Source organism: Polypterus senegalus, chromosome 10, assembly GCF_016835505.1.
Source record: "Polypterus senegalus isolate Bchr_013 chromosome 10, ASM1683550v1, whole genome shotgun sequence".
NCBI lineage: Eukaryota > Metazoa > Chordata > Cladistia > Polypteriformes > Polypteridae > Polypterus > Polypterus senegalus.
This window is the reverse complement of record NC_053163.1, coordinates 33009683-33034491: the sequence shown is the minus strand read 5'-3', so window position 1 is coordinate 33034491 and position 24809 is coordinate 33009683. Positions and strand designations below refer to the sequence as shown.

The window sequence follows — 24809 nt, the reverse complement described above, 5'->3', positions numbered from 1 at the left end:
ATTTTTTTAGTTTTGACCCTTTGCTTATCAAGTGGTTACTTTTCATCTCCTTGTCTATCCTCCTCTCCAGCAGTCTGCCTTAACAACTTCTCCCTGCAACCTTCATATCCCATCTTCAATTGTCTTAAATAAATTTATTTGTGTATATTTATTTATTTAACTATCTACCTATACGTGTTTTTATTTATTTAAAGAGCTTTTGTAAATTTCCCCATGGAGACAAATAAAATTAATTCTATCTATCTATCTATCTATCTATCTATCTATCTATCTATCTATCTATCTATCTATCTATCTATCTATCTATCTATCTATCCTTGTTGTATATAGTGCCTTCAAATTTATCTATCTTTCTTAGAAATGTTAGCTGAACTGTAAATGACTATACATTTCTGAATGACCCAATCTTGTCAAAACTCTTTTAATGTTCTTATGTTTTATACTGTGCAGCCATTACTGTTGATACCGAAATGGATTTTAAGCCTATGTGGCCTTAATAGTTTATGCCAGCGGGGACTGTGCAACTGGATGGTCTTTATAGCATATCTAGGGTGTAAGTGAGAATGTGTAAAGACCTAATTATTCAGCTCAGAATGTGCCAATGATCTGTGAGTCTTAAAAAACAGTGATCCCAAGAGAAGCAGAAAAGCACTCTCTGCCCTTAATGGTTCATCCCAGGGGCCTTTGAGAGACTTCACTGCATTAATCATTTATCACATCTGGGACCGTTAGACTGTGAGATGTACTCTTTTAAAGCAGGAGGACCTGAAAGTCGGTATGCTATTGAAGACTTACTACTTATCATTATATTAAATCAGCCATGCTGATGTCAGCTGTTAACACATACAGTGTCATGCAAGCTCAGGTGAGCATGACACCTTGAAATGTTGCTGTCATTACAAACAGCAGCTGCTTTGTACTTCTGACTCCTATCAGATAAATACTGCGTTATTTACAAGGGCTCTTAGAAATTGTGTTATTGAAGGGCAGAATCTGTCAGCACATACGAATGAAAGGTGAAGGCAGGATACAAAGAGTCACGCTATCTAATAGATATAGATAGATAGATAGATAGATAGATAGATAGATAGATAGATAGATAGATAGATAGATAGATAGATAGATAGATAGAAACAACTGAGCTTGGTGGGAGTAACGTGGTGTAATGTACAACTATTTAGAGATATTGCTATGGCAACAGCTGTCTTTATTCTAGAGCCTAAACTTCGAATTTGCTGCCTGCTCAGAACTCGGTACATCTAAGAGTAACATTGATTTGTTAATGACATCAACACTTCACCTTTCTCGTGTTCTCAAGGTCAACTTTGTGTGTGCTTGCTTGTTGGAGAGTCTTAATAAACTCTAACGTCTGCGTCTTGCTTTGAGCCCGTGAGCCAGCTTCTCAGCCGTAACACAGGTTCAAACATTGGTGTGATTTTCATAATTTCGACCTCACAATCTGACCTGCTGAGCAAATCAATACCATCACGAAGTGTTTTGTAAGTCTCCTGACAAGCTGCACTGACACGGAGGTACACAAACCGTGGAGGGGCGTTTTGCTCGCTCGTATACACCATTTAGAGAAGTTGTGGGTGTATCCGACACTGCGTGGGCGTGGCTTAGGCTTCGCAAGTTTCGGGGAGGCGGGCTCTAGGCGGGGAGACGGTCAAACCACGTGGGAGCTGCAGGCTCCTATATAATCAAAGCGGAGCGCGAACAACGGAACACAAAACAAATAAGATAAAGTTTCATGTCGTCTACGCTGCTTGAATCCGAGAAAATCCATGGATTATAATGGTCATATAAACATTAATAAGACTCGGGGATAAGCCAGTTTTGTTTCAACTGCAAACACCACATACAACTGTAAGCACCTGCTGTAAAATTTTGTTTTATTATGGGGCTTGGGTTGGAGGTCGTCTTGGAGGGTGCGCCGTGTTCCATTAACGAGAACTAGGCAGCAGCTGGAAGCGTTTGGCATTAAGCTGTTTTTGAATATCTGTTACTCGAATTTAAAACCGTTATACAGATAAGAGATATTTAACTTGTGCGCAATTGTCATCCTTACCCGCACAGTGAAGACACATCGGTCACCCGTTTAGATAAGATGCTGCCTAGTGCTGCAGACAACAAGAATACGAATCTTTAAAAGTCAAATAGATATTTTTGCCTTTTTATAGTTCTAAATTTGTACCACGATTTACTGCATTTTTTATAGTACATCCATTGATTTTCCATACCCGATTATGGATGTTTGTAAAATTCCGCAAAAGAGTTAAAAGTAGGCGACATAATTCATCACGAGAATGGTAAAACTGCATTCAAAATGCTAATAATGTAGAATTACACCCCCGTCTACCTGTACGACAGAAAGAATAAGGCGCTTTGTGATGCTCACCAATGACGGGACAGTGCCCTGTGTAAAATATTCCTTGTTGCTCGTGCTCAGTTGGGTTGAGCTGCGTGCACGTTTGGCTGATCAAAGCAATTTATTATTTCTTTGTCGCCAGAGGCATTTCGGAAACTTTACCTTTTGCCTCACTTTTCACGATTTGTTCTTGTCTAAAGCTAAGGTCAAATATCACAAAATAAACATTCTAGAAGATAACGCGTGCACAATTGATACATGTTTAGTGCAAGTTAATAATAAGGTTATATCTTTGATATCTTATAAATGTTATGCGCTATTATTTTTCTTATTTCACAAGACACTGTGTGAAAATGATTTGTCGAATGTTAACTAATGTGATGATGCATTTGGGACATTAAAGCTGTTAAAGGTGAGCGAGCGCCCCCTTGTGAGGTATAGCGAATGATGTCAATGTGTGGAAAACGAATCCGCATTGTGCAATAGCTGTCTGGTTCACAGGCAGTATTGTTATATTATTACTATAACATTACACTCCTAGTAAATTCATAGGACATCTTATTATCTTTTCCTTCGTATTCATTTTCTCTTTCTCTCTCTCTATCTCTATCTCAATCTCTGTATATATATATATATATATATATATATATATATATATATATATATATATATATATATATATATATATATATATATATATATATATATATGTATTTTGTCACATATTATTGCGCATCATTGATTAAATAATTAAATCACACGCGTGTATTATTGGGTTTTTCCAGAACGTCAACCCATTATTCGTTGTACATATAGTTTTAAGATGTAACATTTGGTCATCCCACTCTACAACTCCGTATGTATTATATAATGATCAAAACCTGCATTTTTAAAGTCGATTACTTCTCGGGCAAAATCGTTTGGTATTCCACTTTTAAATTTTATTTCTATGACGTTTGCTATAAAATCCTGCCGGCAATCCGCTGGCAATGTTCGTATTAACCTGAATACATTCCAACAGCATTAGGTGATACATCAGAAATACCTCCAACCTCATTATCACTTGGATGTCTGCTTCGGAAAAAAAAAATCTGAATAAAGCACATTGTGCGGTTTACATGTGATTTATAAAGTTAAAATGAAAACAGGTAACTGTAATGAGAAATTACTGCCTAATACTTGCAATAAAGTAATTCATGCTGCGTACGGTGCATGAGGTGTAATTTATCTGCAACAAACAGATCTGAGTTTGGAATTACCTGTCTTTTAATTCAATACTGTGCATATATTAACTATAATATGGTTAACCGTCTAATCTAATTTGACAAAACTGTTAATCAGGAATAAAATACGTCCTTTTAAATAATATATATCCTTTTCCCGGGTTGCCCTATATAGCAATGACAAAAAACAAAGACTATATGTATGTGAAATATGCTCCCTCATCCCGTCATTAATTTTCGAAATCGGTTCATTTTTAGCGTAAACCTGTCCCTTCAGACAAAGACCTACTGCAGAACAGGACCCCCGCCATCCCGTGAATATTCACCTGCATCCCCACACTCATTCATACCTGGGCAATTCAGGGAGGATTATCAGCCTTAACCTGCACGCTTTTGTCTAGCGAGAGGAAACCATAACTTTCTTGTATATACAAAACAATGTACATTTACAAAATAACGGAATATTGCAGCAGCAACCTTATTAGGGCGACCACATGAATATGGAGAGCAGATGCAAGTCGGGCCAGGACTCAGATGTGAACCCATTGCATATTCCCACATCACCATCTAATTGTAGAAAGTGCTTCATAGTACACAATCGAACAATTAGTCGATAGATAGATAGATAGATAGATAGATAGATAGATAGATAGATAGATAGATAGATAGCAAGTATACACATACAATTACACATTTTCTATCCTGTATGCATTTACCTCTGTAAAGCTTTTTTTGTTAGCCTGCTTACCTTTCCATTTGGCACTTTGGGTTGTGTGATTCCTCACAGAAACCATTATTTGACAAGGAACCATTTCATTCTGTCAAAGGTTGTTTGCATATGAAATTGGTCCTTTGGGCTTTGAAAAGTCCATAATATGTAAATTAAACAGAAATTTACAGGAGCAGGATACTAACAGGTCAGGAACACCTGAATGTAAACTGTGTTATGCAACAAGAGTCCTTTTAAAATCATAAACCCAATGGTATTTCATGAATCTGTTCTAATCATGGGATATTTATGGAGTCAGCTACAGGTATTAATATATACAGGTTCTTTCTAAAACCATCATATGGAACAAAAATAGTTCTCCTATGGTATCACTCTGAAGATAGATAGATGTGAAAGGCACCATATGATAGATAGATAGATAGATAGATAGATAGATAGATAGATAGATAGATAGATAGATAGATAGATAGATAGATAGATGTGAAAGGCACTATATAATAGATAGATAGATTTTTTCATCTGTTAATATTTCATATTTCCTCCGAGTGCTCCGGTTTCCTCCCACAGTCCAAAGACATGCAGGTTAGGTTCATTGGCGATTCCAAACTGCCCTAGTGTGTGCTTGGTGTGTGGGTGTGGGTGTTTGTGCCCTGAGGTGAGCTGGCACCCTGCCCGGGGTTTGTTTCCTGCCTTGCGCCCTGTGTTGGCTGGGATTGGCTCCAGCAGACCCCCGTGACCCTGTAGTTAGGATATAGCGGGTTGGATAATGGAATGGATGGATGGATGGAAAGTATTTCATAAAGATTTTTTGCAGGGTTTTTATATTCAACTCATTTCCCTATATTTGTTTGTTTAAATGTTAACTCAAATTACTGTATTGTTTTAATACATGTTTTGTTCAAATGTTACAAATTTTGATTGATATAATTTGATTTGTATGACTGATTAGGCTAAAGCTGAGGAATCATGAATGCTGTTGATTGAGATTTATGACATAGCCATGTCTACTAAAAATAACCATCCTCTGACTATGACGTTATCTTTTTCTACAATATGCTTCATCCAGCCTCTTGAATTCTTTGACTTCCTTTTTGTTTTTGGAACTTGCCTTTTACAGACTGTGTGGAGTCCACCCACCTAACATGCGTACCCTGTCCCCTCCGCCAACAACCTCCAGTGGTAACTGCTGCCCCTTGGTGGTGCCATCTCAAAACTCCTACCGCATGGTGGTGTTGGGCGCCTCTCGTGTTGGCAAGACGGCCCTAGTGTCACGGTTCCTGAAGGGCCACTATGAAGACCAGTACACCCCGACTTTGGAGGACTTTCACCGTAAAGTGTACAACATTCGTGGAGATATGTACCAGTTGGATATTCTGGACACCTCAGGAAATCAGCCTTTCCCAGCCATGAGACGACTTGCAATTCTCACCGGTAAGGAGCTTTTCAGTATGGATGATTCTGAACACTCTAAATTCAGGGGGAAAAAAATTGTTTCTAGACTAAGGGAACTGGGTGTTTTAATTTAAGGGCAGATGTAGCTCTAGAGCTCTTTCAGAGTTTTATACACTGAATGCAACCTGTGGACCCCCGGGGGGGTGGGGGGGTACAGATCCCCCAACCCCAACACAGACAGGCAGACCCACAAGGCTTGTCAGACAACACGCCTTTATTTAAGCGGGGAAGCGCTTTTCTGTTGCTCCCCACTACACAGCACAGTACAGAACACCAAATGTACAAACAAGCACAGTCCTTCCTCCTTCCTCCCTCTCCTTCTGTCTCCGCACTTCCTCCTCCCGACTCTGGCTCCTCGCCTGGGGGTGAGGCGGCTCCTTTTCTAGTGCACCCGGAAATGCTCCAGGTGCTACTTGACCTTCCTCAGCAGGTCTGGGTGTGGTGTTAGTGGTGCCACAAAGGGCTCAACTGTCCCTGCAGCACCCCATGGAACCCAACAGGCCTGGGCCAAACTATCACTCCTGGCATGCCCTGCGGGGATCCATGGTGCTGTATCAGCCCGCGGGGGGCTGCCCTCTGGCGTTTTGGGAGAGATAATACCCCAACCATGCTCTCTTCTTCAGTCCTTGCGCCCTGCTGGAATCCTGGCCATCCATCACAATCTATTGTGCTTTCATATTTCCTAATATTGCAGACCTTTGACCTTCGTGTTTTGGACTTCATTATTTTAGCAGAAAGAGGATGGTCAGCTTGTTCATTAAATGTACAATGAGAGCAGCTGGGCAAATATCAGTCAAGGTAAACCATTTTAATGCTGTCACCCTTACCACCAAAGAAGCCCGATGATGGACTCGGCTATAATGTATAGGCATTCTTTAAACAGCTGGCATCAATAACATAAGAGTGAGGCCAGATAATGTAGTACCACTCTTTACGGCTACCAGCTTGCTACCAAAACAGTTAAATGGCACTATGCTTGTATTTGGGACAAGAATTAATAAAACGTTCTTGGCTCATCTTGCCGGTCACATTGATGTTAATCTTATACAAATAAAGACTTTCACATTTCTACAGTTGGCATATTTCAGGTAAAATAACCTGGCAAAAGTCTTTGAACTCCAGCAGTGAAAACTGAGTTGTATACCTTGTCAGCTCATTGCGGAGATAATCTGTGATTGAACATATTTTTGATAAATAGTAAACCATTAAACCATGGAACGTGTAAACTGAGGATCAATTAGTCATTTTAAAAAATATCACAAGGTGCTTTACAGAGCAAGCTCGCTATTAATAAAAGGGAATTAAATAAAAAGGACAGTTACAAGGTCTTTGACAATACTGAATGAATCACGGGGACATTAGTATTAAAACGATGAGTTGGGTTTAACACAAATCTCACATGTACACTAACAGTCTGCACATGAAAGGTTCATGTTTTTGATAAAAATGAACACCTTTTTTTAATCAAGATTCCTTTAAATTGATTTAAAAACACAGCCAGGATATATACTAAGTGTTGCTAATGGCTCTTACTGCTTGAAATGACTGACTCTTAATTTATTATTCACATGCGACTGCAAAGCTCCATTTTCAGCATTCATCCCTTCAGTGCCGACTCTCTTATCTTTAATTAGTTACTGCAGGTATACAGTAAATGCTAATCGGTTATTAGCGAAACCTTTGTAATTGCAGTAACACAGCTAAAACCTTTTATTCTCTTCCCTTGGGTTGCAATCCTAAAGTTCAATTTTTGGGTTCAAAAATGGCCAAAATGAAACAACCTTTTCAAGAAACATATCAATGTTTTGCAGAATGAAGGTTATTACCTGTGAACGATTGCCAAGAAACTGAAGAATTCATTGCAAGGTGTCTATTAAAGTCTTGAGAGCGAAGGGCAGACTGGATCCGACTAGACGGATGACTACATAGGAGGACAAGGACATCAGAGTCAATAGTTTGAGAAACAAGCACCTTACAGATCCTCAGTTGGCAACTTCATTAAATACACACCAGATACCAATGTCCTCTGACTGGCCTAAGAAACAGAATCATATATGAAACTGGCAAATAAAAAGGCAAGATTGAAATGTGGGCTAAAGAACACAGATGTTGACTGGAAGATGACTGAAAAAGCGTATTATGTTCAGCATCCAGGAGTCATTGGTATTTGGTGTGTATTTAAAGAAGAAACCGACTGAGGATCTGAAAGACATCTGTTTCTCCACCACAGACTCTGGTGTCCTTATTGTCTTACACAGTTGTCCATCTGGGTCTTTCTTTCACTTCTTTTTCTGTCTTGATTACATCCAGCCTGCCTTCTGCTCAAAAGAGAGTAACAGACACCTTTGTTTCTGGCCAGTCTATCACATGGAATAGCTTATCTTTCATTCAACAACAGACTGACGTGCTTCTTGAGAAAGCTGTTTCATTTTTGGCCATTTGTGAACCCAGAACTATACCTGACATTCCAAGTGAACAGAATAAGAATTACAAAAGGTTTCTCTAATAACCAATTAACATTTAGACATAACTGATTAAGGATAAGTTTAGGGAGAACACTGAAAGAATGGCTGTTGATAATGGGGCTTTGCAGTTATATGTGAAGAATAATAGTAATGACCTCTTGGGCACGGCCATCAGTAGTGTGTCTGTGTGTGGAGAGATTTAGAGAGGTTTACTTACCTCAGCAGCGACATTCATGTTTCTGGTGATTCTTCCCATGAAGTCAGTAGACAGATTGGGAGAGCATTGGGGGGGTCATGAGGTTGCTGGAAAGGACTCTGTGGTGCTCCTGATATCTTTGCAAAAGGATGAAGGTCCAAGTCTTTAGAGTCCTGGTGCTTCTTGTTTTGCTATATGACCTGAGACGAAGGCTGGACTCTTTTGGTATTGTGTCTCTTCAGAGAATCCTTGAGTACCGTTGGTTTGACTTTGTGTTAAACGAACAGTTGCTCACGGAGTCCCAAACGAGGCACATTAACTGCATTGTGTGGTGCGATTCCTCGAGGGTGATCCAGCTCACAGTATCCTCATTGTTGAGAACCCAAGCGGCTGGGCCAAGACAAGGAGATGCCTGCATAACACATGACTGCGGCAGATAGATGGTCATTTCCAGAGGGTGGGACTGCACCGCATGTCTGCCTGAGGGGGTTACCAACCAGGATCCCGAGCTGTTTCATTGTGTGGTGGGTGCGGCAACCCAACCTGACCTGACCTGTGAATAATAAATGACAAATCTATTATTTCAAGCAGTAATAGCCATTACAAACATTAGTAATGCCTTGGCTATATTTTTAAATCAATTTAATGGCATCTTTATAAATAAAGATACCAATTTCTATCAAAAACATGAAAATGTCTGTGTGCATCTTGGATTGGGTGTGTATACACGCAGCCTCTTAAACACCCACCGAAACATGTACATGGAGGGCACCGCACAGTCGTGTTGGATTTTACTGACAAAATGGTGTCGATTTAGGCACACATATGCACAAAAGTACAATGGTTATTCCCAAAGTGAAAAAATACAGAGATAGGAGGGTTAGAGATGCAATGATTTGGCCGTATAGTCTGACTGAGGTGTGTGTCTCGATCCCTGAAGCGTTGTGATTCAAACCCAGTGCTGTTTGCTGCTGATAAGCAAGCAACTGCTTGGGACCCATCCTACATAGAGAAGAGGGAAGGGGGCCATGAAATACCGGCTTAAGTACCGCTTAAGGACCAAAACGGCTAGAAACGGTCCTGCGCAAACTCTCTTTCATTTGTTTCATCCCCTACTTATTTTTCCCTTTTGCAGATACACACAAGATCAAAGTGTAAGGTTAAGGAAAATGTCTTGGCTCGACTTGTAGGATAGGTCAAGTCTCCTAACAATACTTCTATCGGTTCTACTAAAGGATTTTTACATGAGACCTAGTTTATATGATTCTTTAACAGACCCTGAGTTATTTTCTATAATTTAAATTATTTAAATCTCTCTATTATATAAAAAAAAAATCCTGGGATGAAACAAGACTTTTTCAGAAACATAATTCTTTCTTTGTGCCAAGAGATTTAACCACGCCTGGGGCGGAAATAAAAGACAAAGAGTAGAAGACAAAGTAGAACGTCGTAAAGAATTCAAAATGTTGGCGTGATACACATGCAGCGCAGGTTAAAGATAATGGAAATACGAAAATTCGAAAGTCTCAAAAATTGATAGTTAAGATCGCATTAATGCAAACACATGGAAATTATTACTCGGTGAAATAACGGAATACCGAAAAGAGATCGAAAATATGGACATAGGTGATATGACAGAAGTATGTAGATATTGTTCGGCTTTAAACTTTAAGTCTGAGACTTGTAGATCATCTAATTTGTATTGCCATAAGGGAAATATAGTGTTGGGTGGCACGGTGGCGCAGTGGTAGCGCTGCTGCCTCGCAGTTAGGAGACCCGGATTCGCTTCCCGGGTCCTCCCTGCGTGGAGTTTGCATGTTCTCCCCGTGTCTGCATGGGTTTCCTCCTACAGTCCAAAGACATGCAGGTTAGGTGGGTTGGTGATTCTAAATTGGCCCTAGTGTGTGCTTGGTGTGTGGGTGTGTTTGTGTGTGTCCTGTGGTGGGTTGGCACCCTGCCCAGGATTGGTTCCTGCCTTGTGCCCTGTGTTGGCTGGGATTGACTCCAGCAGACCCCCGTGACCCTGTATTCGGATTCAGCGGGTTAGAAAATGGTTGGTTGGTTGGTTGGAAATATAGTGTTTCTTCCCAATGAAGAAGCGTATCTGCAAGAAATAAAAGATTTGTTATTTGGTGAAGGTGAAACCCACAAACACTACAGGCAAAATATCCGAATCTACAATAATCTGTCCGCAATCCTATCATTCAATGCACAAAACATAGATTTACACAATTCAGGACCATACACTATGAGAATATGTGGTCCCGCAACAATTAAAGCCACTACAAGCTTAATTTCAAAGAAACCACAATTTGGTCAGGTGTATATTTATGATCATGGAGAAGCAATGCACCTTAGAATTGAAAGAGTTAAACGATCGGACGTATAAGAAATTCTACAGCCAATAATGGGTACAAATCCATACGTCCAAAAGTATTGCACTTCATACAAAATTTATCTAAAAAACACAGACAAAGAAGTTTTCCTGGATTTCTATATAGAGAAAAGCCAAGCAAAATGACACCTTTTATTGGCTAAGTAAAAAAGATTACAATATGTAAGCTTTCGAGGCAACTTAGGCCCCTTCTTCAGGCAAAATGTAATACAGAAACTGAAGTTTCCTGTGTTTATATCCACACACTAGGACAAGAAACAACAATGGTAAATCTTTAAATGAAAAATCTTAAATGTAAAAAATTAATAGATTGATTCATATTGGATTGGAGATCACGCTCACATACAGTATATAATAAACCAACATGTGACGAATTGTCAGCGATAATAGTTTTGAAAGACAGAGATATCAAAGACAGAGTTGATATTCATGTTCATCCAAAAGCACAGCATGATTCGTCACAAGTGGCAGTTCCGGGAAATGACTAGCATGTAGGGCCAGCACGAGGGTTGGCGAGCAAAACAAGCAGGGGGCTTAGCCCCCTAGTGCACTTTAATTATTATTCTGGAATGGCAGCTCCAGAATGCTGGATTTTGGTCACTCTCAGTGGATTTTGCATCGTCTCCCATCGTGTGTCTATGGGGGGATTTCTATGAGCAGTCTTGTTTTCTGTTTCAGGCCAGGGAGGCTTTGGTGACTCTAAAGTGAAGTGACCTCCCCTCTCTTGATAATGAAATAGAATAAGCAGATTTGGAAAATGGAAAAAAAAAAAAAGATTTTTTCTACTTGTCTAATTTTAGACTGCTTGGGTTGCACTGCATTTCTCGTGCTGACAGACTGATAATGATCAGATGGTATTGGGCATGCAGATGTAGTCACTTGTGCTGAATGAAATAGTCTGAGTCACAAATGAAAGTTAAGTCGATGTGTTATGGAGAATAATGAGAGGTACATAGCTCATAGTACACGGGTTTGGGAGAAAAGATGATTTGTCTTTTCCATGTTATTTTAAAGGAGATAATGGATTCAAGTAAATCTTGTGAAGGATGGCCAGTGCCTTTAACCGGCTATAATGCACTTAGGAGGGAAGGCCAGGGGGAGGCAGCTTACAAAGGGCTTTATCTCTCCCAGGACGCTAGATGGCAGTGAGCCAGGGCTCACATTTCTACATGGGTGCTTGCAGGGCATGTTGGGTATTGTTTGGTCCTGTAAGAGATGCCAGGGGGAGCTGCAGGCTTGGGGAGTCCCTACAACATGGGATTTCTGCCTCACCCAGAAGTGCTGAGAGACCATATGTACGGAAAATAGGGAGCACTTCTGATGCAGCAAAAATAAAAGGGACTGCCTACCTTGCATTATGGAGCCCAAGTCGGGAGGAGGTGGACAAAGTTTGTGTGGAGGAAGCAGCGACCAAGAGAGAGACAAAGAAACAGAGAGAGAAGACAAAGTATTGTTTGCTTTATTGTGCTTATTGTGCTTATTACACACTTGGTTCAAAGAGTTTCCCACAAATAAAAGACTCTTTGGCTTTTAACTTGTGCCCTGAGCCTGCTTGTGTTGGGTGTTTGGGGAGCTGGACCATCCCTGGTGTTCACAATGTTTAAGGCATTATTGTCACTTTTAATAATACCAAAATTCTTCCTTATAGCGCCACTAACAGTTAGTGTTATTAGTCAAACACAGACAAGCAGAAGAGGCAGATTAGTAAAAGAGATGAGCAAACCAATCAATTTGAATACTTTTGTCATGGTGTCCGTTGTCTTGTCTTTTGGAGGCTGTACAGAATTCTACCTCAGAGACTCATAAAAAGCAAACCTTGGGATCTTGATCCATACCATATCCCAACAGAGATAGCTAAAGCTTCACATCGGTGATGTGTTTTAAGTAATGTTTTATACACTAGCATGTTGTCATTTACAGTCTATTTATCCTTTAAAGCAAATCACATATTTTATCCTACCTTGAAATATCTAGAATTTAGTTTCAGGTAAATACAGTATATGGTATTAGAGTCCTGAGAGATCTATACTGAAGATATTTTAGCACAGTGTAAGTTCATAAATTTTTCAGGTAAGGGAGTTAGAAGTTTCAAGGTAAGATTATTATTTGGAGCATGGCAACGTGCTGCATGTTGATTAACCCATGCAAGTAAGAATTCCACTGTACTCTGTAAACATGACAATAAGGATCCCATAAACCTTTAAACTTACCCTCACCGGCCCCTTATTAGGCACACCTTGCTAGTTCCAGGTTGAACCCCCTTTTGCCTTCAGAACTGCCATAATGCTTCATGGCATAAAGTCAACAAGGTGCTGGAAACATTCCTCATGGATTCCTTGATCCATATTGACATGGCAGCATCACGCAGTTGCTGCAAATTTCTTGGATGCACATCCATGATGCTAATCTCCCATTCCACCACATACCAAAAGGTGATCTTTCGGATTGTGATCTGGTGACTGTGAAGGCCATTTGAGTCCAGTGAACTCAGTGTCACGCTCAAGAAACCAGTTTGAGATGATTTGAGCTTTGTGACATGGCATGTTATCCAGTTGGAAGTAGCCATTAGAAGACGGGTACACTGCAGTCATAAAGAGATGGACGTGGTCAGCAACAATACACAAGTTTGCTGTGGCATTGCGATGCTCAGCTGGTACTAAGGGGCCCAAAGTGTAACAAGAAAATATCCCCAACACCATTAAACCACCACCATCAGCCTGAACTGTTGATACCAGGCAGGATGGATCCATGCTTTCATGATGTTGACACCAAATTCTGACCCTACCATCCGAATGTCACAGCAGAAAGCACACCTCATCAGACCAGGCATCCTTTCTCCAATCTTCTACTGTCTAATTTTGGTGAGGTCATCTGAATTATAGCTTCAGTTGCATGCTCTTAAATGACAGCAGTGGCACCTGGTGTGGTGTCCTGCTGCTGTAGCTCATCTGCTTCAAGGTTCGATGTGTTGTGCATTCAGAGATGATCTTCTATATACCTCGGTTGTAACAATTGGTTATTTGAGTTACTGTTGCCTTTCTAACAGGTTGAACCAGTTTGGCTATTCTCCATTGATCTCTGGCATTAACAAGGCATGTTTTCTTAGAGAATTGTCACTCACTAGATATTTTTCCTTTTTTGGACCAATCTCTGTAAACCCTAGAGATGGCTGTTCATGAAACTTCCAGTAGATCAGCAGTTTCTGAGATATTCACACCAATGCCATGTTCAAAGTCGCTTCAATTACTTTTCATCTCCATTCTGATGCTCGGCTTGATCTTCAGCAGGTGATCTTGACAGTGTCTACAGCCTGAAATGTTTTGAGTTTCTACCATGTGATTGGCTGATTAGATATTTGCGTTAACAAGGAGTTGAACAGGTGTACCTAATAAAGTGGCCAGTAAGTGTATATAAATCATGATCGGCAAGTACTATCAGTATCATATAGTGCTTTATAGAGTAAATAAGCTTACAATACAATATTGAGGCTCCGCACAGGTATTTCCTGTTCAGCCCTGGCATGTATGGTCATATTAATTGTTACACACACTACCGGTGATCACATAAAATCTTAGTACACTTAAGAAAATTCCCCACTGTGAGGGGTCAAGGCAGACATGTCCAGAACAACAAATACACGCCAAGACACTGGGACAAGCTGCAGCTCACCTGTCTTTCCAACTCACATTAATAATGGGCAATGGCACTCTACTACAGCAGGAAGTTGGTGGCTGATTCCTCATGACCTCTCCTCTAGTAGATCATTTCTCCATTAACATGACTTCCTGAAAAGAACCTTCTAAAAACTGTGGGAGTGATAAGGTTCTTCTGGAAAGTAGCTGGGCTCAGCCCCATCTCAGTCTCAGTATTCAGTCTGCCTACAGCTACAGTATCTAATATAGGAGGTTAAGCAAAACTGTGACTTTTACGTCCAATCTTAATCACTCAACTTCTCTGATGTACAGTAGATGCCATTATCTACTACCTCTTTATAAGCTGTCTGGTTTTATTTAAGTATTGTGTCAAGCAGGCCCTCCTCACTCTCCCTCTCTCTGTCTCTCTCTCCACAGGGGACATCTTCCTACTTGTCTTCAGTTTGGATGATAGAGACTCTTTAGAAGAGGCCCTGAGGCTACGGCAGCAGATTCTAGAAGTGAAGTCCTGCCTACGAGATCGCACATTAAGCTCAACTAATGGAGCCAACCGGGGAGTCGCTGAGATGGTTGTCCCCATGGCTCTGTGTGGCAACAAGAGTGACAGAGGACCAGATGCCCGAGTTGTACCTTCAGCTAGAGAAGTGGAAAAGATGTTGTTGGCCCGGAGCAAAGAAGAGGGTGGTGTGATCATTGGGGACATGGGAGATGTTGAGGACTGCTGCCTTTATTTTGAGGTGATTAGCCATTTGAATTTTATTATCAGGCTACTATTAGAATAAGCACGAGAATTTCATAGCTAATACCCAAAGATGACGATGTTTAGAGTCACACTGAACCAGATCTTCTATACGAACGTATGGATTTCTCCCAGGCAACACATTAAACCTGATGATGTAAGGTGAACTGAGTGTGGAGACGCAGCTTGCTGTGAATGTCCCTTTTGAATGGATTAACATGACATGTGCAGTCTGAGACACACTTTCATATTTAGGACTAGTTTAGTGCAAAAAATGGCAATCATTTATGTGGAGCTTTAAACAGTAAATGAAAAGTTAAAACTTGCAAATGTGAGGGAGAATCTTGGATTACATAGTTGTGATTAAGGAGCATCCAAGTTATGGCTTGGCAAACGCTTGATGTAATGGACCTCCCTTATAATACATTATGACGTACTTCCGGGTTATAGGGCACATATGACTCTTTGCTCCTCCCTGCAACTCCCTCTAGCGGCCCCTGTAGCTCCCTCTAGCGGCTCCATTGTCCATGATTCCCTGCTGGTCTTCGGGGCACCTCCATGCTGCAGGGAGGGCTCCATCTGGCGGCCTGGGGGTATTGGCCGGGATGACAAACCGGCCATAGACCATATACATGGACACCATTTTTTTTTTGGGGGGTGTTGAGATCATGTTATTGATTTTCACTTCCATCCATCCATCCCTCTATCCATTATGTGAGCCCGCTTTTCACATTGCATTAGAGACAGACCCTTTTCCATCAGGAGATGCATGGCCATGAATGGGATGCCATTTCGTTACTGGACACATTTAATCAGACAAGCCCAACTGAAATCCATCACCTAACCTGACATGTGCATCTTTGAAACCACATAAACACAAAGAAAACATGAAATCTCACAGAGCAGTTGACCAGGCTGAACATTGAACCCCATTCGCTGTAGCTATGAGACAGCAGTGCTGCTCCGTGTTGAGTCTGAATTCAGTTACATGAAATTTAGTTTATTTTTGTATATCGCTCTCACTAGATGCAGGCGAAGAGTACTTTGACAAGTTCACAAGTAAATACAAAAACAGGTTTTATAAATTAATTATTGCATATTGAGTACACAGAAAGACATAGATTTGTTTAAACAACAACAACAACATTCATTTATATAGCACATTTTCATAGAAATAATGTAGCTCAAAGTGCTTTACATGAAGAAGAAAGAGAAAAAAGACAAAGTAAGAATTAAAATAAGAGAACACTAATTAACATAATAAAAGTACGGTCCAATGGCCAGGGAGGACAGAAAAAATAAAATCTGCAGGGGTTCCTAGGCCACGAGACCACCCAGCCCCCTCTAGGCATTCTACCTAACATAAATGACCTCAGTCAGTCCTCATTGTATTCAGGGTTCTCATGGAAGGACTTGATGATGACTGTCACATGGACTTCTGGCCTTTAATCCATCAATGTAGGGACATCACGGTGCTTTGATTAGGTGGTTCCATTAAATGGACCTGAAGACAAAATGGTTCAAATCTGATTAACTTAAAGGAAGCCCAGAGATATCTGTCCGTTAATTAATTGTTGAACTCTGGCCAGTTGTCAATGGAGGAGAGGAAAACAAAAAATCGCTGGAGAACATAAATCTCTGGAGGGTCCATGGTCAGACACAGTCACAGTGTGTGCTGGGAACCTGAGCCAACTGGCTGCCAACCGCCCCTTGGTTTATTCTACAGTAGAGTCTATGATGAGCCTTTACATTCCAAGGCATTTCAGGGGTCTTTCCATGGGTGGGGAAACAGCTTGGGATTGTGTGGATGGAGCTGTTCAATCAGAGGTAAAATGCAGCCAAGGTTTACTTACAGGAATTGGCAAAGAACGGTCAGAGAATAAATGCATTACACGTGAAGTCCGTACAGCCTTTTCTCCAAGTCAAAAATCATAACGTGTAAAGGAGATTCAAACCCAAAAATTTGCTAATAAAATTATGTTTTTTATCAATCAGTCATTTTTTAACACGCTTTGTTCTGATCAGGGTCACTGGTGTCTGCTGGAGCCAATGCCAGCTATCATAGGGAGCAAGGCAAGATCAAACCCTAGACAGGGTGCCAGTCCATCACAGGACAAACACACACTTGGGCCAATTGACAATCACCAATTTACCTAACCTGCATGTCTTTGTACTATGGGAGGAAACCAGAGCATCCCCACCCAGACAGAGGGAGAACATGCAAACTCCATGCATGGACATGAACACTGATCTCCTTACTATGAGGCAGCATCACTACCGCTGTGCCACCGTGCCACCCAGTAAAAACATTGGGTTGATTGTAATGCTTGGATCTCTTGCTGTATGCAGCGCATTATTTTAAAGTGCAATTATGCCAGCATCACACAATGCATAAGTGTGTCCCGTTGCCCAGCAACATACTGCATCCTTTGAAAATTAGAGAGAACAATAGAATATTTAAAAGAAATAAATCATTAAAAATGAATAACATTGAAAAAGAAAGCAATACCGATGTCTAATGAATTCCTGACCCCATGCTTGACCTTATGCTGATTATAAATGTATTAGGATTGTGGATGAACCACATTATTTTTAAAAAGGGGGCAGGGTATAATCATGTTACTAAAATCTGTGCCTATGATTGGATAGGGTTATGACTAAACAGGAAATGAAAATGACCAACCAAGTCTCTCTTGGCTCAAATAACCCTGTGCCACGACATGGCATAATACTGTCAAAGCTGCTTAATTCAGTTTTGGGTCACAGGGGGCAGGAGCCTATTCTTGCAGTACTTGGGTGCAAGGCAGCAATCAGTCCTGGACAGAAAGTCAGTCCATCCCAGGGCACACTAATGTTTAAAATTATCAGTTCACTAGGGGGCTTTGCCCCCTGCTCGCTTCGCTTGCCAACCTCACTGGCCTGCGCTACGTGTCAGCCATTTCGCGTTTCTACCACTTGTGTATGTGGATTTCACTTTCACCAAACAATAAATCTTTTATTTCTCGCGGATACGCCTCTTCATTGGGAAGAAACACTACTTTTCCCTGATGGCAACATGAATTAGACGATCTACAAGTCTCTGACTTAAAGTTTAAATCCAGACAATATGTTCGATCTCTTTTCTCTGTTCCGTCATTTCACTGAGTAATAATTTCCTTTTGTTTGTGCTAATGTGATCTTTACTATCAGTTTTTTGAGACTTTCGAAATTTTAGTACGTTCATTATCTGTAACCTTCTCTGCATGTGTATTGCACCAACGTTTTTGAATTCTTTACGACGTGTTTTCAATGCTTTGTCTTTTATTTCTGACCCCGGGCGTGACTGAATCTCTTGGCACAAAGTCTTGTCTTGCGGGACATGAAAGTGTCTCTCTGGAAAAGTCTCATCTCGTCCCAGGCTAAAAAGTCACATCTCGTCCCAGGCTAAAAAGTCTCATCTCGTCCCAGGCTAAAAAGTCTCATCTCGTCCCAGGCTAAAAAGTCTCATCTCGTCCCAGGATATTTTTATTATAATAGAGAAAAATAAATTGACTGTGGTGGGCTGGTGCTCTGCCCGGGGTTTGTTTCCTGCCTTGCGCCCAGTGTTGGCTGGGATTGGCCCCAGCAGACCCCCGTGACCCTGTAGTTATGATAATGGATGGATGGATGGAAATAAATTGATTGGGGAGTTAAACCATTGTACCCAAAGGAAAGCCCATACAGAAAAAGAAAGAACGCGCAGACTTCACATGGATGACAACTGGGATCAGGCAGTGTGTCCTGGTGGTTAAGGCTTTGGACTTTGGGATTTGTAATCCCACCACTGACACTGTATCCTTCAATAAGGGCACGTAAATAAAGGCGAGCTTCAAAAGGGCGACCTCAATTGGGCGCAGCAAATAAAGGAACATGCAACAAAATTATTACAGAAAATATATTAGAGAAAGGCAATGATTGAACGTATAAAAAGGCGAAAGCAAGAATATTAAAGTAGATGGTCTCTTGACGAATAATCCATTTTTGGTATGACAAACATTTTCCAATCCTATAGTCAGTGTATTTCCAGATGTGTTTCCCGTTGATAGTTTTCTCCTTTCTGAATGTGTAGCCTTCGACTACGAGTAGATCTGCACCTTTGTTGCTCTTCACATATTCCAGAGCCATTTGAACTAAATTATCTACGAACGCCTTTATTCGCCGCGCTCAATTGAGGTCGCCCTTTTGAAGCTCGCCTTTTTGTGCGCGCCCTTATTGAATAGAGCCCACTGACACTGTGTGACCCTGAGCAGTTAATTCACCCACCTGTGTTCCAACTGGAAAACAAAAAACAAAAAGAAATGTAACCAATTGTTTCTCAAATGGTGTAAATCACTTTGGATTAAAGCGTCAGCCAAATAAATAAATGTAAATGTCATCTATTTTACAGGAATGTCCACTTGTGAGGCCTAGTGGTTAAGGCTTTAGACTATAAACCCTGATGTTGTGGGTTTAAAAGCTTCCACTGTCTGACCCTGAGTAAGTCACTTCACCTGCCTGTGCTCCAGTTGGAAAAAAGAAAAGAAATGTAACTTTGGATAAAGGTGTTAGACAAATAAATAAATGTTAATGTTACTGGTTATGGGGTCTGAATCCTGGGCTCTGGAGACATAAAGTCCCCTTAATATTTGTAACGTTTTTTGTATGATTTAACCTACAGCTGCCTCCGCGGTGCTCTCTGAGATGTAAGCAGTGTGGCTTAGTGGCTTAGGCACTGGACACTAAACCACAAGAATGTCACAGAGATCTTAAATAAGTTGTTTAGCCTACTAGTGCACCAAAGATGTTACACAAAGTGACGTTTGACTTGACTGGCTCCTCGTTTCATTTATTTGTAAATTCCGATTTCATGCCATGACATTTGCAAGCTCTTAAAACACTCAATGTATTTCCCTGTAGTTAGTCTAGTATTTGAATTATTTTCAGTCACCTTGTAAATTTATTTCCCTACAGCTTAAGTCTGCCTTTTTCTGTTCTTCTTTACTGAATAAATACATTGTGCTAGGATTTCTTTATAAAACGATTAAGCAGTACAACCAGACTGACCACACTCGTGCACAGCAGTAGTCACAGGGTTCTGGCTGGCTCTGACGGCTCCTAGTTGTCGTTGCAATTTTAAGCCATACAAGGAGCCTCCACTGTTATATCAGTTTGACCGTTGGCTTTGACTGGGCACTGCTGTCACTCGGATGACTCTGGGTAAATGTTCAAGTTAGACCAGTCCAGCCTGCCCAGTCCTAATTTAAAAATACAACCTGTTAATGGTCTGGCCTAACATTAACCTCTTCGCCTGTTCTACCTCACAGGTCTCTGCCCGACGTGACTCCAACGTGGACGCCCTCTTCCGCTCCCTTTTTGGCATTGCCGGTCTACCACATGAAATGAGCCCTTCTTTGCACCGCAAGCTCTCTGCCAGTCCTCAAGACTTCCAGCTTCAGCTCGTGGCCTCGCAAAAGCAGCGCAGGAGTCAGCGCAGATCCTTCCGTCGGATGCGGGGCCGACGCCTCAAGGAAGACCCACCACCCCAGCAAGAGCACGCTTTTGGAATGATATCACCCTTTGCCCGCCGGCCCAGCGTCAATTCAGATCTAAAGTATGTCCGGTCCAAGATTCTGGGAGGTCATGCTGCAGGCCAGGGCCGGGATAGGGACAGGTGTTCTATTCAATGAAAGGACTCCATGAGAGTCACAGTTTCGCTGAAAGTCTGGCCTGGTGCCCTAATGGACGTGGCTGGCAATTTGGGACTCCTGCTGTGTCAACTCTAAATAAGGAATATTGTTCACTGAAATTTAAGTTTAGAAATGTTTCTTTTGTCATCTTTAGCAGGTCTCCTAGCTATTTATTAGCTCTTTAGCTAATTCGCTGTTTCAGAAGCCTTTCGTGTTCCTTACTGTCCAGGATGGTCACTTTCTGTTTAGGAGGAGGGAAGTGTTTGCCATTTCACGTGGCTGTCAGCTGTATGTCACTCAGCTAGCTATGACGTCCACACTTTGGTCACTGTCTGCTTAGGTCGTGAACAACTGGACCCTTGTCACTTAAAGTGCTTTTGTGTTTTTCTAATATGATAGTTGACAGCCTGGGAAATTACAAAGGGTGTGGTCGACATTTCTTATAACAGATTTACAACTTCTTAGAGGTAGCTGGTACATACTGGCTAGATTAGTTATATATTAGCTGTGAAAATGGCCGTCGGATAGCACATACTGTTTCTAGATGTCTATACCAGGCAGTCATTTTTTTTCTTGCTGGGTCATCTTTATTAATTTAAGTTCAGTCTTAACTGGCTGCTATGGGCTTACTGGTTAACTCAAAGGGGGTATTAGCCTGGCAAATGTACAGTATGCCAGGTTGATAATGAGAAAGGCCTTTCTTTCAGGAGGGTGCTTTAAACATACACAGTGATAGTGCAATTGTATATACATATACTGTATATATACATTTATTTTTTATAGGTTAAGCGACTTGCTCAGGATTACATACTGGATCAGTTACTAAGCAGAATGCTTTGGTCAGTAGGCCACGCCATCAGCAGGTTGCTCTTGAGGGTGGGCCATTATCAGCTCATTCCAGGTCTGGCATGTTTAAAATATCGCATCCTTGCAGCTCTTTTAGAGAGTTACTCGCTAACATTGGATTCGAAGAAGAGGGACACTGATTTATATTATGCAGTTGCTCATTCTGGCGAGTATATAGCACTTTTCATATTGGTAAAAAAAGACATTTCACAGTTCCATTCATTTCACCAGCCTCATGTGAAGAGCTCAAAGCTTTTTTCTTTTTTCCAAGTCAATCTGTCAAGAACTTTATGACGCAAAGGTGTATCCAGAATTGCTTGTCAGTTGGATGCTCATATTTCTAACTGTCCCTGTTTGAGAGAGCTGGCTGGTCACTAGTTGAGTATGATCAAAAGAGGTGGCAACACACAGAAATGTTGGAAGGGCCTTACAAGTCTCCTGTAAATATTGCTGTTTGTTTGGCAGTTTACTCGGCCTCTAGATAGCCTTATGCAATATACTGTTGTATATGCTGTGTATATGTATGGGGTTTTGTTTTGTGAATTGTGCACGTTTTCAATTTAATTGGAAGCAAAGAGACGAGTTCCTTAAAATAACTGGTATCCAATGGTTTGCTTTTGTGAATCTAAAAAAACAAACAAACAAACAAACAAACAAACTGTGCATTCCAGAATTCAACAAAATGAAAAGCAGGCTATCCTAAAATGGAAGCCTTTATTAAAGAATTCTCATCTATATTATGACAGTCTTCCTTGGAGCCTGTGGGAATACAAAGTTGTGGAAGTGCAAGTCGCCTCATGAGGAGCTCAATGGACTCTATGATGACCTGACCTGGGAGTTCAGCACTGGACAGCTCCTACGGAGGAGGGGAAAATAAAATAAAATAAAAAATCAACTAAATATCCGTTTGCCATCAGAGGCACCAACATGCATTTTTTTTTTGAAGGTTGCTTTTCTAAGACTCTGCTTCAAAGTTTTCCAGTGTTTTGCTTCTTTTGTTTTAAATCGATCTGAGACACCCCTCAGAGGACATTTCTTAAATCCGCCAGATAAAGGCAATGAATTTATTTCAAATGCTTGGATGGAAGAAATCAGGAGACGCCTCTTTCTTTCTTTCTTTCTTTCTTTCTTTCTTTCTTTCTTTCCAATTGGGTAAGCTTGTGACAATTAAAAATCGTGCAAATGGCCTTTGAATGAGACCCGCTGCGTTATATTACTTAATGGCTTTCAGAGCGTCTCCTCGTTCGTTTTGCTCATTTTGATGTGTACAGACGCTTATAACAAAGACTTCCTTACATCTGCCTCTTTGACCCGTTTAAAAGAACCATCAAGGTCAATGTGTGTTTTTAATTGCATTTCTACTATAAAAAAAAGCACAAAACACTTTATAGGATTATATTGATCAGGTTACAAAAAGCAGAAGGAGGAGGAGAAGACGCTGCCGCCTTTCATGGCAGTAATAAGATACGCCGAATGGGTCGGAGCGTTTATCTTCCTCACTTGCAAAGTGAAAGCCTGCTGAACTGTTTGATTTTCGGCGGTGAGCTCAGTGAAGCTGAATTCTAACTGGAGCTCGGACTGAATGCTTTATGATCAAAGCAGTTGAAGCGTCTCGGTGTCGTGGAATCTGCCATCTCTGCGCTAGTATGGGGAATAAAGTGAAAAAAAAATAAAAATAAAAATGAAAGATTCACTGAGCATGTGAGACGACAGCTGCCGTTATCTGATGTTTCATTTGCATTCTTTTTGTACAATTTAAATATTTATGCTAAAGCTAACCGCTCACAGTTTGTTAATAGTGTATGCTTAGTTCAAAGGTGGTGCTTATTTCTCCGTACACAAGCTTCTTATTGTGACGATTGTAATTTATTTTCTTTCTTTTTGTTGTAAATAAACTTTTATTTTTCAAAAAAAAGCTGTTGTCATTTCTCCCTAATTTTGGAACTTATTGTTGAGGAAATACATAGAGAGGAGAAAAAAGGATGTCTCGAGCAATAGGGCATTTTTTCATTTTCAAAGAAAAGAACCTACAATTTCGAGACCTTGATGTAAATGTAAATGTGTATGTGTGTGTACCGTATATACATATGCGTGTGTTTATGTGTATGTGCATGTGCTTTATATGTACTTATAGGTATTCTTATGTGTGTGTGTTTGTGTGTATTATATGTATGTGTATGTGCATATATATGTACTGTATATGCTGTACCGTATATGTGTTTATGCATTTGTATGTGTGTATTTATGTGTATGCATGTGTATGTGTAAGTATAGTTGCTTGTATGTGTATACTGTATATATATGTGTATGTGTGTATCTTTATGTATATGTGTACATACTGTGTATGAATTTGTATGTGTGTTTTTTATATTTATGTACTGTATAGGTGTTTATATATGTGTGTATTTATATGCATGTAATTATTAATGTAAGTGCATATGTATTCACATATGTGTGGATTTACTGTATATGTATGTATGCATGTGCATGCATATGAATTGATAGATAGATAGATAGATAGATAGATAGATAGATAGATAGATAGATAGATAGATAGATAGATAGATATTTTTATTACAATTTTTAAAAGTACTTTATTGAACCAAAAACAAAAACAAGAACAAACATCAATATATTAAAAGTACACGTACAACAAAAAGTATTATAAATAACCAATACAAAGAAATTAAAAAATACCCAATATTCAATCCCTATTAACCCCATGTAACCCACACACAGTAATCATATAAATATTTTATATTTTTTCATCTCCTCCACAGTGCCCTCCTCATTTATTTTCATAATAAATAAAACTAAGGCCCAGTCATCCCAGATTCCCAGTGTTGTATCACTTGCAACAAATAACTTCAATTTTTACAATTTTCCAATGAGTTATAAATTGAATTTTAGTTCTCCCTCCTCAATAGCACACAGTACCCTTTTCTTACACCACACATCCTCAAAAATGTCCATTTTGTGCATTACTTTATAGTAAGCAAATTCCATAGATAGATAGATAGATAGATAGATAGATAGATAGATAGATAGATTTTAGTGG

At 40.3% G+C, this 24809-nt stretch overlaps 1 protein-coding gene across 1 annotated transcript; it reads left to right on the top strand.

Moving 5' to 3' along the window:
* The first annotated feature begins 1705 nt into the window (after positions 1 to 1705).
* LOC120537049 (GTP-binding protein Rhes-like) lies at positions 1706 to 23657 on the top strand. Its single transcript, XM_039765659.1, has 4 exons — positions 1706 to 1866; positions 5439 to 5752; positions 14900 to 15219; positions 20543 to 23657. The coding sequence occupies exons 2-4, from the start codon at positions 5464 to 5466 to the stop codon at positions 20903 to 20905; spliced, it is 972 nt and encodes a 323-aa protein (XP_039621593.1). The 5' UTR covers positions 1706 to 1866; positions 5439 to 5463; the 3' UTR covers positions 20906 to 23657.
* The last annotated feature ends 1152 nt before the right edge of the window (positions 23658 to 24809 follow it).

Coding starts and splice junctions, on each gene's coding strand:
- LOC120537049 (XM_039765659.1), top strand. CDS start 5,464: ATGCGTACCCTGTCCCCTCCGCCAACAACCTCCAGTGGTAACTGCTGC. Junction 5,753..14,899: donor ACGACTTGCAATTCTCACCG/GTAAGGAGCTTT, acceptor CTCTCTCCACAG/GGGACATCTTCCTACTTGTC. Junction 15,220..20,542: donor ACTGCTGCCTTTATTTTGAG/GTGATTAGCCAT, acceptor TCTACCTCACAG/GTCTCTGCCCGACGTGACTC.